The sequence below is a fragment of the Cucumis melo genome, chromosome 6, assembly GCF_025177605.1.
Source record: "Cucumis melo cultivar AY chromosome 6, USDA_Cmelo_AY_1.0, whole genome shotgun sequence".
Lineage (NCBI taxonomy): Eukaryota > Viridiplantae > Streptophyta > Magnoliopsida > Cucurbitales > Cucurbitaceae > Cucumis > Cucumis melo.
The window spans coordinates 26585840-26603128 of record NC_066862.1 but is presented as its reverse complement, the minus strand read 5'-3'; the positions used below and the strand labels follow the sequence as shown (position 1 = coordinate 26603128).

The window sequence follows — 17289 nt, the reverse complement described above, 5'->3', positions numbered from 1 at the left end:
TAAGTACCAGTGAGAAAACCAACTTATTATTATATGTCTTTATAGTTCTTGACCCTAAGTACAAGCTGGCTTATATGAATTATTGTTTTGGTGATTTTTTTAGGAAAGATTGTGCAAAAAAATGGAAGAACAAGGTTTCAGAAGCATTTCGTCGTTTGTGTGATGATTATTATATGAGAATGTCAATATCAAAAGAAAAATATTCACAAACACAATCATGTACACCTATTGCACGATTTCACTTTCAAAGTCAAAGTGAAATACCTTCAATCTCATATGGTGGATCTTATAAGGCACTGCTACTGTTCATGATAAATTTAAACAAAGTAACAAAATATGTCTAGATGATACTAAAATAGAGGTGATTCGTTATCTAGATGAGGCTCGTATAGAAAATGAATAGTTAGATTTGCTAAATTGGTGGAAGGTGAATTCCTTTCGATTTAAGATCATTAACCAAGTAGCTAGGGACATCTACAGTATTCCTACACCAACTGCTCCTTTTGAGTCAGCCTTTAGCACTGGAGGACGGGTGTTAGATTCTTTTCAAAGTTCATTAACTTCTCAAACTGCAGATGTAACGACCTAACTTTTCAGACTAAGTTGAGGTCACTACCTACTACTAAGACACGACATTTGTTCATAAAAATTCAACAAAGGCTCCATTCAAAAGTTCATTAAAACTCAAGATATAATAAAATCGTCTTCGGGCCCTATTTCAAATAAATTTCGAAAGTTTCAAACATAACTTATGAAGTTCAAACAAAACAATTAAACAAATATCCTAACCAAAACTTGAATTTAAAAATCCTTAAAACGAAAACACAAAATTAATAAGCAGAAGCAATAAAACTAGGCATCCCCGTATGGCCTTTACACATCTTTCTTGCCCCTTGCCGATCTACCTCGTGCGAAACCCTTACCTGAAAGAAGTTAAACAAAAAGGGTGAGTATAAAAGTATACCCAGTAAGGGACCCACTACTGGTCCTGCTAAGGGAAAACAACGGTTAGCTTCCTATTAAGGGGTACTCTGCAACATACAGTCTCGTGTTCCCGTAGGATCCACATATCAGTCTAGTGATCCCATTGGATACACATATCAGTCTAGTGGTCCCGCCGGATCCACATATCAGTCTAGTGGTCCCGCTGGATCCACATATCAGTGTAACGACTCGAACTTTTTAAACTAAGTTAAGGTCATTACTCAAAAGATAAACATCAAAAGACACTTTTTTGAAAAGAGGATAACTAAAATCTTTATAAAATTAATATCAAGACGTTCACAAAAACATAAGATTATCAAAATTAACAAAAATAATTTGAAAACGTGACTCGCAGGTTATAAGAATTTTAAAGAACTAAAACAAATAAATGAGACAAAATCTTTAAGTAAAATGGTTAAAATTTAAAAATACTGAAAGACATATAAATGAGTGCGGAAGCTGAACTGTGTCCCTTATGGCATGCCACAGATCCCTCGCTGTCGCTCGCCAGCTTCTTAAGTTTTTAACCTTAGCCTGAAATATTAAGCATAGGAAAAAGTGAGTACATAAATATACTCAGTAAGGGACCCACTACTAGTCACGCTAGGTGATCTGTTAACTTTCTGTTAAAAACATAATCATAACGTCGTGTGTCCAATGTTGCAAACCTGAGTAAGTGAGACCGTACGAACACCCTTAAATCGTGCAAGTGATCTCGTAGGAACACCCCTAGTCGTGCGAGTGATCGCAAGTACATACTCCATAAACATATATGTAATACGTAGGTACACCCTTAATCATGCGAGTGGTCCCATCGGAAGACCCCTAGTCGTGCGAGTGATCCGTATACACAATATAACTGTCCCCTAACCATGCATGTGATCCGTAGGTACACCCCTAAAACGTGCGAGTGATCCCATAGGAACACCTCTAGTCGTGCGAGTGACCCCATAGATAGGACCACAATACAGGTGGAGTAAAAAGCTTAACAGACAAAGTTAACAAACACACCACAATCAGAAGCATGTAACATCATCATAAACATCATAACATAACATGAATATTAATCATAACGTTCTTATTCATGTGATCAATATATCATGTATCATAAACATCATAAACATACCAGTCATCATCATCAATCATCCATATAATGACAGTCATTATCAATAGCATCAAGTTATGCATCTTAGCTACCATCAATGCATAATCGTAAATACATGCAGTCTCTTAAATTTAGTTCGAAGGTCCAGTAGTAGAATCTCTTACCTGGAGATTATCTAAAACTATTTCTTTGCTGACAGTAATTTCCCAATTAAAGCATATTCAAACTTAACCAAATGGAGGTTGAAAAATTGTCTAAACCTTGATGAGAAAATTCATCAATTTTTCAAGGTTTGTCAAAGGAACCAATCATAACTAAAACTGGTGAGGCGGCGGCGGCAGAAGGTTATCTTAGTGAAGAAGATGAAGAACCTTTCTCTTTTTTCTTTTCTTTTTAATTTAAGCATTCCAATGCTATTTATAAAACCAAATAATAACAATAATATTTATTATTATTATTTCCTTTTCCTTTTAGGATATATATATAATACCAAAAGATACATATATCTTTATTCTCATTATCTTTTCCCAAAATAATTAATTATCTTCTACAATAATTAATTATTATTTATCTTCCTCCAAAATAATTAATTGTCTTCCACAATAATTAATTATTATTTATCTTTCTTTCAAATAATTAATTATCTTCCACCATAATTAATTATTATTTATCTTTTTCCAAAATAATTAATTATCTTCCACAATAATTAATTATTATTTATCTTCCTCCAAAATAATTAATTATCTTCCACAATAATTATTTATTATTTATCTTTCTCGAAAATAAACATCCTTTTATAAATAATTATATTTACCCAAAATATAATTATTTTCCTTTTTCTCCCTTAATAATATCTTTTCTCTAAAATCAAATTATCTTTTTCTTAAATAATTATATTTCAACAATTATAATTATCTTTTTCTTCAACATAATAATTATATATATATTTCCATATATACATACAATTATCAAATCTCCAACAAACACTCTACAATTTAATTAAATAACATCCATAATTATTTAATTCAACTTCAACAACACTAAAAATCCACAACTTTACTTAATCCTCTTAACCTACTATTTAATCAAAATCTCAACAAACAACACATGCCAAAACCTCTAAATTAATTAAATATTCATCCAACAAATATTTAATTAATTTCAATTCCCACAAAATCAAATACTTTTTATTAAATGAATTCAAAATAACCCCCAATAAATTAAATCTAATTAAACAAAACTAAGATAATTAACTCCAAAATTATCTTATTTTTTGAGGTGTTACAATCAGTATAGTGCCTCTGAAGGATACACATATCAGTCTAGTGCTCCTGAAGGATACACAACATGGGGTAATCCCATAGAACACCGTGCCTACAGAATACACTACATTATAGATAAAGGTAACAGTTATTCTCTAAATTCAATCTCAACAGCCTACAACAGTCATAACGCAACAATCTCAACTACAGTCCAGTCTCTAAATGTAGTCAGTCAAACTGTCTAGGTTCAGTCAGTAAGTCCACTCAACATTGTGCAATTACACCTGACAATCACATTGCCTCAGTCCATATACTAATACAGCTACAAGTAATCTATCCTGGACATAACATCTAATTTAATTTGCGACACAACTAATCAGTAAATATACAACCTACACTTGACAGCCCCAAGTCCATAGTCCATTAACAATACAACCCAACATTAGGCATAGGTTACACAGAACGTCCAGATAAAACTAAACCAACAACAGCACAAACCAACAATAACCCGAGTTACAGATAACAACCAATTCCTCACCCTCACTAATAATCAACAGCACGACCCATCAATGTAAATCAAAACTACTCTTAGTGATTGTGTCATCCAAAACCATTCAAGAAAAACAATACCAATACTACTTTCATAAGAGCACACAAAACAACAATTTACTGAGATCTCTGAATTATACTTTCGTAGCATGTATTACATTCCAGTTTCAAATTTGAGTCCAGTAGTAGGAACCCTTACCTCGAGATTAAGCTACGTTCCTTAATCAACTAGGATCCAACGAACCAACCTAAACATAACACATGAAATTTAAATACTAAAACGAACATGTTTCCCAAACAAGCCTTCCAATTTATAAACTTCAAATCTTACCCAAGCAAAAAGGAGAATCAAACTCTAAACAATGTCGTCGTGGTTACAAGAAACGACTTCCAAACCTTGATCAAAGTCCATGATAATGAGCCCAATTAATCCAACATTTTAATTTAGCAATTAAACTTAACTCGACTAGGAAAATGCTAAGAAACTCACAATTTCGTTCTTACCTCGAAACTTACAATGAGACAAGAAGCGGCAGAACACAAATCGAGCCAAACGACAGCGGATGGGAAGAGAAACAAGGGCGGCTCGGCTGGATTCATGGCGGACAAACGTGGTGCAGCGACTCGGGTTGATTCATGGCAGACGAACGTGGCACGACAGCTGGGCTTCATTGTGTTGAAGTTGGGGCGTTACAACAGAGGCACTATAAACCCGATATTTTCTTGGTTTAATTTCTTTAAATGTGGAAAAAAAAAAGAAAAAAAAATGGAAATTAAGTGTAAATATAAATATATATATTTATATATTAAATAGTTTTATTAAATTAATTAAAGAAAAGAAAGAAAAGAAAGGACAAAAAGAAGAAAAGGAGAAGAAAATTTCATTTTCTCTTTTCTTCTTCTTCTTCTCTTCCCTTCACCGCCAACTTTGAAGACATCCAAGTTCCCTTTATTTTTTTTTTCTTTTTCCTTCTTCAATTTGCAGAGAACTTCTAAGAGAGAGTTTGGAAGAAGAAGAGAAATTTTACTAGAATTTTTAGGTTGAAGAAGAGGAGGAGAACTCAAGCAAAGTGTATCAATGGCTGAATTTTAGTTCATTCTGCACATCACTGGTTTTTAATTCGGTTTGAACTCTTCAAAAGGAATTAAGAGGTGAGATTTACATTTACTGAAAGTTAACTCATTTTTAAACAAACTTTATGAAGAACGTTGGAGCAAATTCGGATTTTCATTTGGTGCTTTTTGATGAAGAAAACAGGGCAGTTGGTTTTCACTCGAAATCAGGAGGTCTCTGGTTTTTCTTGTATTTCAGAGTGTATCGGTGGAGTTAGAATTTTTATTTGGTATGGTTGGAAAGCTTATTCAATTTACTACAACTTTCATGAAGAAATTGTAAACCAAAAACGACTAAAAATTGGTTAAATTGTAGGAACAAGTTAAAGAGGTCGTGTGCGCGCGATTCTGGATGTGGTTCTGTTTTGAGGGTTATATGTGTTTATGCACGGGGAATAAGATTTATATGTCTTCAGGTAAGTTTTAGAGGATCTCATAATGAAGAGTTTGATATAAAGAACACTCATTTTGGTTAAGTATTGAGAAAGTTATAGTTCTTTGAAGTTTATGTTAGAAATCTGGAAATTTTAGAGAATTGTTGAAATAGGATTTTATTTCTTAAGCTTTGTTTTCGTGAGCGTCATCTTTGGTGCGACATGTTATGTATATCTTTAGGAAACCAGAATGTTTAAGGTTTTAATACTCGGTTGGGTTGTTGGCAGGCCGAGAAGAATTAAACCGAGCTTATAGACCAAGGATCTAGCCCAAGACTGTGAGTGACAAAACCAACTTTGAAATATTTTCCATAACTGTTATTATGATTGAATGCGATAAATGTTTATTTACGAAGCCATGAAAGGTATTTGAATTTCATGACTATTTTCAAGTATACATTTGGAGACTAGATTTCTTAAAGAAATTTATGCTAGCACGTAGATATTAAATGTTTGGAAAGTATTTAAACCACAATAATTTAAGCAAAGCATGAATTAGTATGAAGTTTTGTTTTAAGAACTACAATTTTCCACGAAAGAGCTGAGTAAAGTTCGAGCTTTGTGTAAAAATTTATAAGCAGGCATGTTTTAATATTTTATGATGATTTATGAAATTTTCATTAACTACATGACTGAGATCTTGAGCCTGAGGCTAGAGATTACCGTGTGCACACTGGTTAGATTTCGTTGTTGACGTTGAGTGTACTCCGTAACAACGATGCTGTCGTGAGTGCTGGGCGGGCCCCACTACGACAAAGACGATGGAAGTGCTGGGCGGGCCCCACTACATCGTAGTGCTTGTAAACGTTGTTGTACTAGGTGTACCCTACACAACGTAGATTCGTCATGTTAGTTAAAATGCTTCGATATACTTGATATGCCTTGCTAGATTTCAATGATGAACATGCTGAGTATTTAAGGAAGCTATTCTTACTATTACACATTTACATTTACGACTTGTATAAACAGATTTATATGTGTAAAGTTTTCACGTGCTCTTATCTTTAAATTCATAGTTTTAAACTGAGTCACTCACTGAGCTCCATAGCTCACCCTTTCCAAAATGTTTTACCCATTTTCCAGGTAGAGATCGACTTCCCGGTGCCTGATAGACTGCCTTAGTCTGCGGAAGCTTCATTATCGATTGCCAGTACGTGTTTTGAGTTGGGCATAAAGTCTGTTGCGTTGTGATGTATTCACACCCTTGTATGTTATAGATACTCCACAGTTTGTATAAGCTTTAGGAGCTGTAGTTGTGTAAATTTTGTTGGTTATATTTTGATTAAGGTGTCTTTAGGTTTACTCGTGAAATTGGTAAATTTTGAGGTACACTTCATGTATGTGTTTGACTAGCTGTGTTTGACTAGCCTAGGATCCGATGTGTTTTGTGGCATGTACAATAGTTTATATACTAGATTGGCAAGTTCATCACATAAAAGTTTTAAGCAGAGTCGACAGATACAGGTACAGAATAACGTTGTTCGTCGGCTTCACGCCATCTTTCGGTCTAAGGTAGCAGGTAGTCCGGGAGGGGGTGTGACAGGCACTCATTTGTGTTGAAGTTTGGATTCAATCTAAACCTTTGGATGACATGACTAAAGAAATTGATGGAGGTAATATATATATATATATATATATATATATATATATATATATTATATTAAGTATGCATTTAAAATTTTAAAGTATCTCATTTAAGCTAACAATTTGTCATTTTGATCTAGAATTCATAAACATAAAAAAGGAGATGGAAGCTGCATTTAAGAATCTGAATCACGACTGTATGGTATAAATTCCTACTCTCAAATCTTTATTTACATTTCTTTGTTTTAGATTGTTAACTTGTTAAATATCGAATCTTTATTGTTTTTTTAGGTTCTTGAAGCATAGTGATGGAAGCACTTTGGGTTTAAAGTTGAAGCACTTTAGGTTATAAGAACAAGGCGTAATACAAATAATGGATTTAATTGTAGGCCAAACAGAATTTTATGTATGATTTATATAAATTGAGAATACCTTTTTTGTGATTTACTATACAAGTTTAAGGACTTACGTTTTGTTGCTTCTGTGATGCTCTAGGTAGACTGTTACATCTGTGATGCTCTAGGAAGGAAGGAAGGAAGGAAGGAAGGAAATCGACCCGACCTGATTACACCCGTACTTCCTATACCAACAAGGAAGGAAGGAACGAAGGAAGGAAAAAAATTACCCCACTCGACCTGACCCGATTACATTCGTACTTCCTATACCAATTAGATTTCGTTCATATTTTCAAACCAAAGTTTATAAAGTATATTCAATATTATAGTTTCACCCATCTTAAAATTAATTTCTCCCAATTTCTTTTACATAAATTAATGTACTCTTGTATTATTCTTTCATACTTAATCAATTAATTTAATAGCTATGGAATAAGATTAGTTTTTACTTAGGAAAATAGTTATAGGCACCAAAAAGAAAAGAAAAAAAAAAGAGACTATTTATAAAATATAGTAAAACAAATTTGTATAGGCTTTAGACGATTTGATGGTTGTTGCTATATTTTATAAATAGTTTCAATATTTTTTATTTTTAAAATACATGAAGAATGAACCACAATTTTGGTTTTAATTTAAATACCTAATTACTTTACTAATTAAACTAACTAAAACTTAATTCCATGTAGTTCCTTTTAAACGATGGAAAAGATGCTTTAAATCTAAATGATCATATTGACGATGTTAAACGATCGTATTGATTATAGTAAGTGACCGTTTAGATTATCATATTAACACAATCGTGTAGTTCTTTTAAATAATAGAAAAAGGGCTTTAAATTTAAACGATCTTGTTGACCATGGCAAATGATCCTGTTGCCAATGGTATTCGATCATTAGATCATGTTAAAATGACATTTAAACGATCTTGATATTCTCGAATATGAGGAAGATAAGGTAGCTTCAAAGAATCTTGTCGAAAATGGTGAAGATGAAAGAGAAGATTTGAACAGAAGAATAAATCGTCTAAAAATAGAAGAAAAAAAATCTGGAAGAGGAGATGATGAAATCTAGAAGAGAAGAAATTGCAAGGAAGGAAGAAGAAAAAAGAGAAATGGCACAAGGGGCAAACTTGGAAATTATGAAAATATTATACCGGTTTCATGAGCTCTTGTTTTTTGTTACATGTCATAAATATTTTTTAGTTGTGTTATATTTATGTAAATTAACCTTTTATTAACTTAAATATTTAAATTTGTCTATAACACATACTAACAACTAAATTTTCATAAAATTAAAATGTTAAAAATCAAAATTCAAGATATTTATTACAAAGTTAAAACTAATATAAATGAGTAATAATATTTATTAATTATAATATATATATATATAAATTCGGGTTGAGTTAGGTCAATCCAAAATTTTCAAAAGTACAACTCAAACCCAATCCTACTCGAAAATATAACTAACTCAACTCAATCTTTATCGGTAGCATAGTCCATGTTGTTTGAGTTGTAGATCATTTCAACATCCTTAGTTCATTGATCAACTATGTACAAATCTCAAAATTCAATGATTGAATTTGTAATTTACCTTAATTAATACAATGTCTAGTTACTCCATTTAAAAGAGTGAAATCTAAAAGTGAAAATGCTTCTTCTTCCTTTTAATTACTTATACAAAAACTAAAGGAAATAGAAAAATAAAATGTTACTTTTTAATATAGAAAAATAAAACAAAATATTTACAAAATATATTAAAATATAATAGTCTATCTAAGATGAACTATGATAAACCAAGATGGATTACAGATAGATTACTATATGTATCTATTTATATCATGATAGATATAAATAGTAGTTTATATTTATCTATCACATAATTTTTATGATATTTTGCTATATTTATAAATACTTCAAAAAATATTACATAAACAATAGTTTTTTCCTAAATTAAATAACAATTAATATAAATAATTAGATAAATATCAAGTAAAACAAACACTACTACAAAAACTGACTCTCTTGACGGTTTTAAACTGTCAAGAAAGGCCATTTTCTTGACGGTTGTAAAAAGTGTCAAGAATTGATATCGTTGACACTTTTTAACCGTCAAGTATTCAATTTTTCATGACAGTTGAGAGCCGTCAAGAGAATACGTTTTTATGACTGTTTTAAACCGTCAAGAATGAGATGATGAAGCCCGAAAACCGTCAAGAATACGATTATTCATGACATTTCAAAACCGTCAAGAGTAAATTTTTCATGACATTTTAAAACCGTCAAGTATTCAATTTTCATGACATTTACAAACCGTCAAGAGTTCATTTTTCATGACATTTAATAACCGTCAAGAGTACTCTTTGCCATGACATTTGGAACCGTCAAGAGTGCTTTTTAATGACATTTTAGAACCGTCAAGAATTTTGTTATTTATGACATTTGCAAACCATCAAGAAATATATTGTTAATGACATTTGAAAACCGTCAAGCAACTTTTCATTTTTTTATTTGTAATTTATTTTATATTATTCTTCCTGTATTATGCTCCCATTGGTCCAAAAATTCAACTACATATAAACAACAAATATACATCAAATGGCAACTAAACATCATCCATTCAATATCATTTCCAAAACTTTGCATCATATTCATATATCATTTACAAAACCAATATATATATATATATAAACAATTTTAACAGATTTCCAAGAATTGAACTAAACATCATCTATTTAACTAACCTAGCCCAAAAGTATATCATCCCCAATCCGTGAACTTTCATAATGGCAACCCCCTACATATATGAACAGTTCACCTATCAACAATTCACCTAAACTCTAATCCTCTACAAAGTCTCAAAAGTATATCAATTAACCTCTACCCTCCATATGAACATTTCAAAAAATCAGCCACAAAAAATAAAGTTAATTTCCTTTTGCAGAGATGACGTCATAAGTCCTAGATCACATGTACGAACCCAAAAACTCTACCAACTCAACCCGCACCTCATCTAACTCGGCTTGTGAGTATGATTTTCGTGTATCAATCTGTAGACATGCAAAATAAATGAATTAGTATTCATGAAAATTATTATACGTACAAAAGAAATAGTTTGATATATAACATACCGAATCCGAGATGACAATGCTTCCCCTATTTACAATTTCTCTCATATACTTCATGACATAGTATCCACACGTAGTGCTCCCGACTTGTAGTGGACACTATAAAAACAATAAATTAGAATAACGGACTAGTCTTAATTGCTAGTTATCTACAAAATACAATTGAATTTAAATATTTATACTTGCCTTTACTGTTCGCCATAAAGTTTGTTTCCTGCTTTTATTAATGTTCTTTTGCGAGTGAAATATTGCTATTGCTCTGTTTTGCCAAGATAAGATTGCACATATCTTAGAATATTGTACATGCATTAGAATTAAGAGCACTACATGATATAAAAGATTAAACTTACGTGTCGGTTACATATCTTGTAGTTACTTTTGATGTCGTCCTTAGCGAGTCAAGGTAAAACACTGTATCCTCATACGCATTTATAGCAAGCAGTGCCCAATGACCCCTAATTATACAAAAATGTAAGTACTATTTTATTGTAAATGCAACCAATACCCTAACTAAACTTACCCGGGATTAAAAGGAGCAAGAACTACTTGGTCGGGTTTGGACACCATCAATCTACTACACAAGTTTCGAATTCGAGATTCTTGTGTGTTTCCAGAAGAGATCAGGGACGGATCTACAAAGACATACTGCATATTTTCTTTCGAACCACTAACAGACGAATACAAGTACCTACAAAATATATAAACTCGTAAAAGAGATACATAAATTTAGATGCAAAGGAATGAAATTGACTTACATCATATAGGCCACCAATGTAAACGTTTTCACTTCGTTCATGTTACAAAGATCAACGATATCCTCTCGAAGCACAGAAGTCTTTCGACTAACGCCAAAAAGGTCAGCAGGTAGTGAAAAAGTGATGCTGGAATCTTTCTCCATTACCTTCTCAGCATATCTGAGAATCGACTTCAACGCTAATGGCAAAGTTGATGTCGATTCACATACAACTTCTGTAGGCATTTTTATTAAGTCCCTCTCCTAATTCAAGAACATCCAAATTCAGTAAGACGTACAATATTAGACATTCGAGTTTAATAGTGGATTACATACCTTCAAGACGTCCAACTCTGGTTCATTCATCTTCATCACCTCCTTCCCTTTCTTTTCCTTATGTTTTGGTTTGTCCAACGATTCCACTTCTATTCTCTTACCCTTCTCTTCAATCCCCTCTAACACTATTGGCCTTGAACAACTCCCATGTGCAGACAACGGTGTAGATAAGTTTGAGCGAATTTGTGCCTCTAATTCACTAACTCGCCTACGGAGCTCTTCATTCTCAACTAGAATGTTCGCCTCATCTTTTGATGTTTTCTTAACTGAATGAAAGTACGTTGTTGGAGTAACGTATCCACCAACCCCACGCACACGACCATTGTGCTCTTTCGTACCCAATGCTTGTGTTAATACATCATTCGAACAGTGTCTATTCACAGATGATGAATCTGTATTCATTGATATCTCATCCTAAAAAAGATAGAAAAATTAATGTAAGTTATAGAAATGATTGCTTATGTAATGGATAATTGAAATGTGTGATTTACATGTAATGACTTACAATTTTATGGACGACTTGCTGAATGTCGTCGTTGTCGTACTGTTCTTGCTTGTTAACTCGAGCTTTCTTCCATAGTTTAGCTCGATCAACATAAACTTCATTTGAACCATCCTTCTTCATTCGAGAACATGGAGTTCAATTGGTAAACATATTAGCTTGTATGTCATTTTTGGTATAAAGCAAATTTACAAGAAACAAACAACAAACTTACAACTTTTTATGCAATCATTTACAAGAAACAAACAACAAACTTACAACTTTTTATGCAACCATTTACAAGAAACAAACAAACAACCTCCCCCCCCCCCCCCCAACTTTTTATGCAACCATTTACAAGAAACAAACAACACCCTCCATATAATTTTTCTTCTTCTCTCTTTCAAATCCTTCCAAAACTGTGATAAAATGACAAAATGAGTATGATAAAATGAACTATGAACTCAAAATCAAAACTCAGAAATCAAAACTATGATAAAATGACTTCAATTTTGAACTCAGAAATCAAAACCATGGCAGCAAAGTCACTTCAATTTTGAACTCAAACTCAGAAATCAAAACTATGATAAAATGACTTCAATTTTGAACTCAGAAATCAGAACCATGGCAGCCAAGTAACTTCAATTTTGAACTCAAACTCATAAATCAAAACTATGATAAAATGACTTACGGCTGGGTAGTCGTCGATGAATGAGGTGATGCGGCGGTTGTCGTCAGGCGGTTGTCGTCGGAAGAGACGCGGCGGTTGTAGTCGAAGCTGCTGTCGTCGAATCGGAAGAGACGCGGAGGTGATACGGCGGTGGTCGTCGTCATCGTCGAAGGTTTCGTCGTCGAAGGTTTCGTCGTCGTCGAAGAGACGCGGAGGTGATACGGAGGGGAATGGCGCGAGGCGGTGGCCTTTCGCGATGAGGAAGAAGAAGAATGAAAGCCACGCCTCTAGGGTTTTTTTAGATAAATAAATTTAATAATAATAATAAAATTTAAAAAATTTAAAAAATAATATAAAATAATATAAAATAATAATAAAATAATAATATATTTTTAAAAAAATAGGTTTTTTTTTTTAAAAACATTCTTGACGTTTTTAAAACGTCAAGAAATATCAATAAATTTGAAAATGAAATTTTTTGACGTTTTAAAACGTCAAGAATTTAACGACATTTCTTGACAGTTTTAAAACGTCAAGGATAAATATATACATTTGACGTTTTAAAAAAACGTCAAGAATATCAAACTCATGATAATTCTTGACGTTTTAAAAATGTCAAAAATGTAAAATAAACAACTTGACGGTTCCAAAACGTCAAGGAAACATTGCATATTACTTGACGTTTCAAAACCGTCAAGAATTCTGTAAATTGCCTCCCCTCCGCCTTTTAATCAAAATTCTTGACGGTTTTTTCATTAAACATCCCCTTTCTTGACGGTTTTTCAAGAAACCGTCAAGAAAAGAAAAAATCAACCGTCAAGAAAAGGTCTTTTTCTAGTAGTGAAATATTTCACACTTGTTTCACTTTTTTTTTGCTTTGCTTTCCACCGTTTCACTTTTTGTTTGTTTGTTATTTTCCAATAAATGTGTCCTTGCAACCAATAGATATTAGATTTATGACTCAAAACCAATTCATATTTTTCACTATTTTAACCTCTAACATATTTATTACTACCCTTACTTTTTTTGGTTTCTTATATATACATATATCAAATATAGAAAAATAAATAAAAATATTTAAAAATATATAAAAATATCACAATCTATCTATGATAGACCACAAATAGACTACTATTTATATCTACGTCATAATAGACATAAATAGTAGTTTATTGTAATAGATTGTAATGTTTTATTATATTTTATTAATATTTTTAGGGAAACATTCATAAATATAACAAAATATCAAACTATTTATGGCTCGTATAACAAAACCCATAAAGTTGGCCATTTTTTAAATATTCTAAGTTTGTCCTTCCATCTTTCTTCTCTTCCTCGCGATGAAATCGTCTTCCTCCTACGATTTGTTTCATCTTCCTCCTGTGATATATTTCATCGTCTTTATTCTTTCCTATTTTTTTCTACGATTTCTTTACATCATCTTTCTTATTTTTCAATTCTTTATTTACATCGTTTAATTTGTCTTCCTCATTTTCCTCTTCTTTTTTCGTTTTTTTTCCATCATCTTTCTACTTTTCCTTTTTTTTTTGCTGCGATTTCTTTCTATCGTCTTTTTTTTCTCTTTTTTTTTTACGTCGTTTACATTTGGTTAACCAAATCTAAATGACCGTGTACAATAAAATAGCAAAATCTAAAAGATTGTGTATAAATAATTTTGAAAAAAATCATTTAGATTGAAGTAGCCAAATATAAACTATCATGTAAAAAAGTAAACAATCGTGTAAAAAAAAATAAAAGATCGTATATAAAGAATCTTAAAAAAAATCATTTAGATTGGAGTAGTCAAATGTAAACGATTGTGTGAAAAAATAAAAGATTGTGTAGAATCTTGAAAAAAATCATTTAAATTGGAGTAGCCAAATGTAAACGATTGTTTAAAAAAAAAAATAAATGGTCGTTTAAAAAAAAGTAAACGATCGTGTAAAAAAAAATAAAAGATCATGTATAAAGAATCTTGAAAAATATATCATTTGCATTAGAGTAGCGAAATGTAAACGATCGTGTAAAAAATATAAATCATCGTTTAGAGAAATCTAAACGATCGTATACTAAAAGAATTAAAAAAATCGTGTACCAAATTTTGAAAAAAAATCATTTAGATTTAGGTCCCCAAATCTAAATGATCGTGTAACCAAATTTAAATGTAACTAAATTAAACGCTTGTGTAAAAAAAATAAAAAATCGTGTATAAAGAATCTTGAAAAAAAAATTATTTGGATTAAGTAGCCAAACATAAACGATCGTTTAAAAAAAGTAAACGATCGTGTAAAAAAAATAAATCATCGTTTACAGACATCTAAACGATCATGTACCAAAAGAGTTAAAAAATTGGTATACCAAATTTTGAAGAAGAAAAAATTATTTAGATTTGGGTCCCCAAGACCAAATTTAAACGATTGTGTAACCAAATTAAACGATTGTGTAACAAAATCAAATGATGGAATTGAAAGATAGATTGTAGCCATATTTAAACGATCGCAAATATATTTCGTGTGCGTTGTTGACGACGTGATTGACAACATAGTTGACGGGATATTTTTGGTATTTTACATGGTGGGCCTCTTAGGCTTTTTCTGTTTTCGGAATTATTCTATAAATTGTAAGTATTTTGCCGCTTTTTTATATTTTTTAAAAGACCCCATATTTTAATTAACTGCTTTGTTATTTAAATAATTTCTTTATATATATATATATATATATATATATATATATATATATATATATATATATATATATATATATATATATATATATATATATAATTACTCTAAATCAAATATAATTTTAAAAATAAATTATACGAAATTACACGGAAAAAGAAGGAAAAAGAAAATCCATTAAAATTATTTTAAATATTAGGGATGGGTGTCCATTTGCATTTTTCAAAGCCATAAAGAGCCCCATTCAATTCATTATTGAATGAAAACATACTATTCTTTCTTTTTTGCCTTAAATATAAGATAAGAAATTTATAAGGTTAATTTTAATAAATGTAACAAAACACCGAACAATTTACGGCTCAGGTAACAAAACTCGTAAAATTAGTTATTTTTTAAATATTTCAGATTTGTTCTTCCGTCTTTTTTCTTCTCCTCGCTGCGATTTCTTTCATCGTCTTCCTCCTTTTTTCTTTCTGCTTCGATTTCTTTACATGTATTTTTTCTTTTCCTCTTCTTTTTTTTACGTCGTTTAAATTTGAATAACAAAATCTAAATGACCGTGTACAAAAAATAGTAAAATCTAAAAGATTGTGTATAAAGAATCTTTTTTTTCCTTTTGTTTTTTTGCGTCGTTTAAATTTGAGTAACCAAATCTAAACGACCCTGTACAAAAAATAGTAAAATTTTAAAGATTGTATATAAAGAATCTTGAAAAAAATTATTTAGATTGGAGTAGCCAAATGTAAACAATCGTGTAAAAAAAATAAATCATCGTGTAGACAAATGTAAACGATCGTGTACCAAAAGAACTAAAAAAACCGTTTAGCCAAATCTAAATGATCGTGTGCCAAGTCAAATCTAAACGATCGTGTACCAAATTTTGAAAAAAATCATTTAGATTTGGGTTCAAATCTAAACAATTGTGTAACCAAATTTAAACGTAACAAAATTAAACGATAGAATTGAAAAAATAAATTGTAATCAAATCTAAACGACCAAATCTAAACAATCGTGTACCAAATATATTACGCGCACATTGTTGACGGCGTGGTTCACGGGCCATTTTTGGTATTTTTCACGATGGGCCTGTGGGCTTTTTCCGTCTTCGAAATTGTTCTATACAATGTAAATATTTTACTGCTTTGTTATATTTTTTAAAAGATCCCAAATTATAATTAATAATGAAAATTGTTCTTTCCACAATTTCAAGAAAAGTCTTTTATTAATTGATTTATTTAGTGGTCTTTTAAAAAATATAACAGAACGGTAAAATATTTACATTGCATAGAATAATTTTGAAAACAAAAAAAACTCACAGGTCTAAAATGGAAAATACCAAAAATACCCCATCAACAACGCGTGTAATATATTGTTACACGATCATTTAGATTTTGATAGCCAAATTTAAACGATTTATTTTTTTCAATTCTATCATTTAATTTTGTTACACGATCGTTTAATGGTTACACCATCAGATTTGGTTGTTTAGATTTAGCTACCCAAAATCTAAACGATTTTTATTTTCAAAATTTAGTACACGATCGTTTATATTTAGCTAAACGATTTTTTAAAATTATTTTGGTATATGATCGTTTATTTTTTTACACAATCGTTTAGATTTGGTTACTTCAATCTAAACGATTTTTTTAAGATTCTTTATACACGATCTTTTATATTTGGTTACCATAATCTAAATGACGTAAAAAAAGAGGAAAAGAATAAAGACAATGAAAAAAAATTGCATCGAAAAAAAAAAGAAAAAGAAGAAAGACGATAGAAAAAAAATTAGATTTAGTTACCCAAATCTAAACTACGTAAAAAAAAGATGAAAAGATGAAA

At 31.0% G+C, this 17289-nt stretch overlaps 1 protein-coding gene across 1 annotated transcript; it reads right to left on the bottom strand.

Annotated features, from left to right (window-relative positions):
* Window positions 1-10184: 10184 nt before the first annotated feature.
* Window positions 10185-12026, bottom strand: LOC127149804 (uncharacterized). Its single transcript, XM_051085781.1, has 7 exons — window positions 11619-12026; window positions 11305-11546; window positions 11070-11237; window positions 10900-11004; window positions 10736-10808; window positions 10553-10648; window positions 10185-10471 (listed from the first exon to the last, which is right to left on the bottom strand). The coding sequence occupies exons 1-7, from the start codon at window positions 12018-12020 to the stop codon at window positions 10388-10390; spliced, it is 1170 nt and encodes a 389-aa protein (XP_050941738.1). The 5' UTR covers window positions 12021-12026; the 3' UTR covers window positions 10185-10387.
* Between the last annotated feature and the right edge of the window lie 5263 nt (window positions 12027-17289).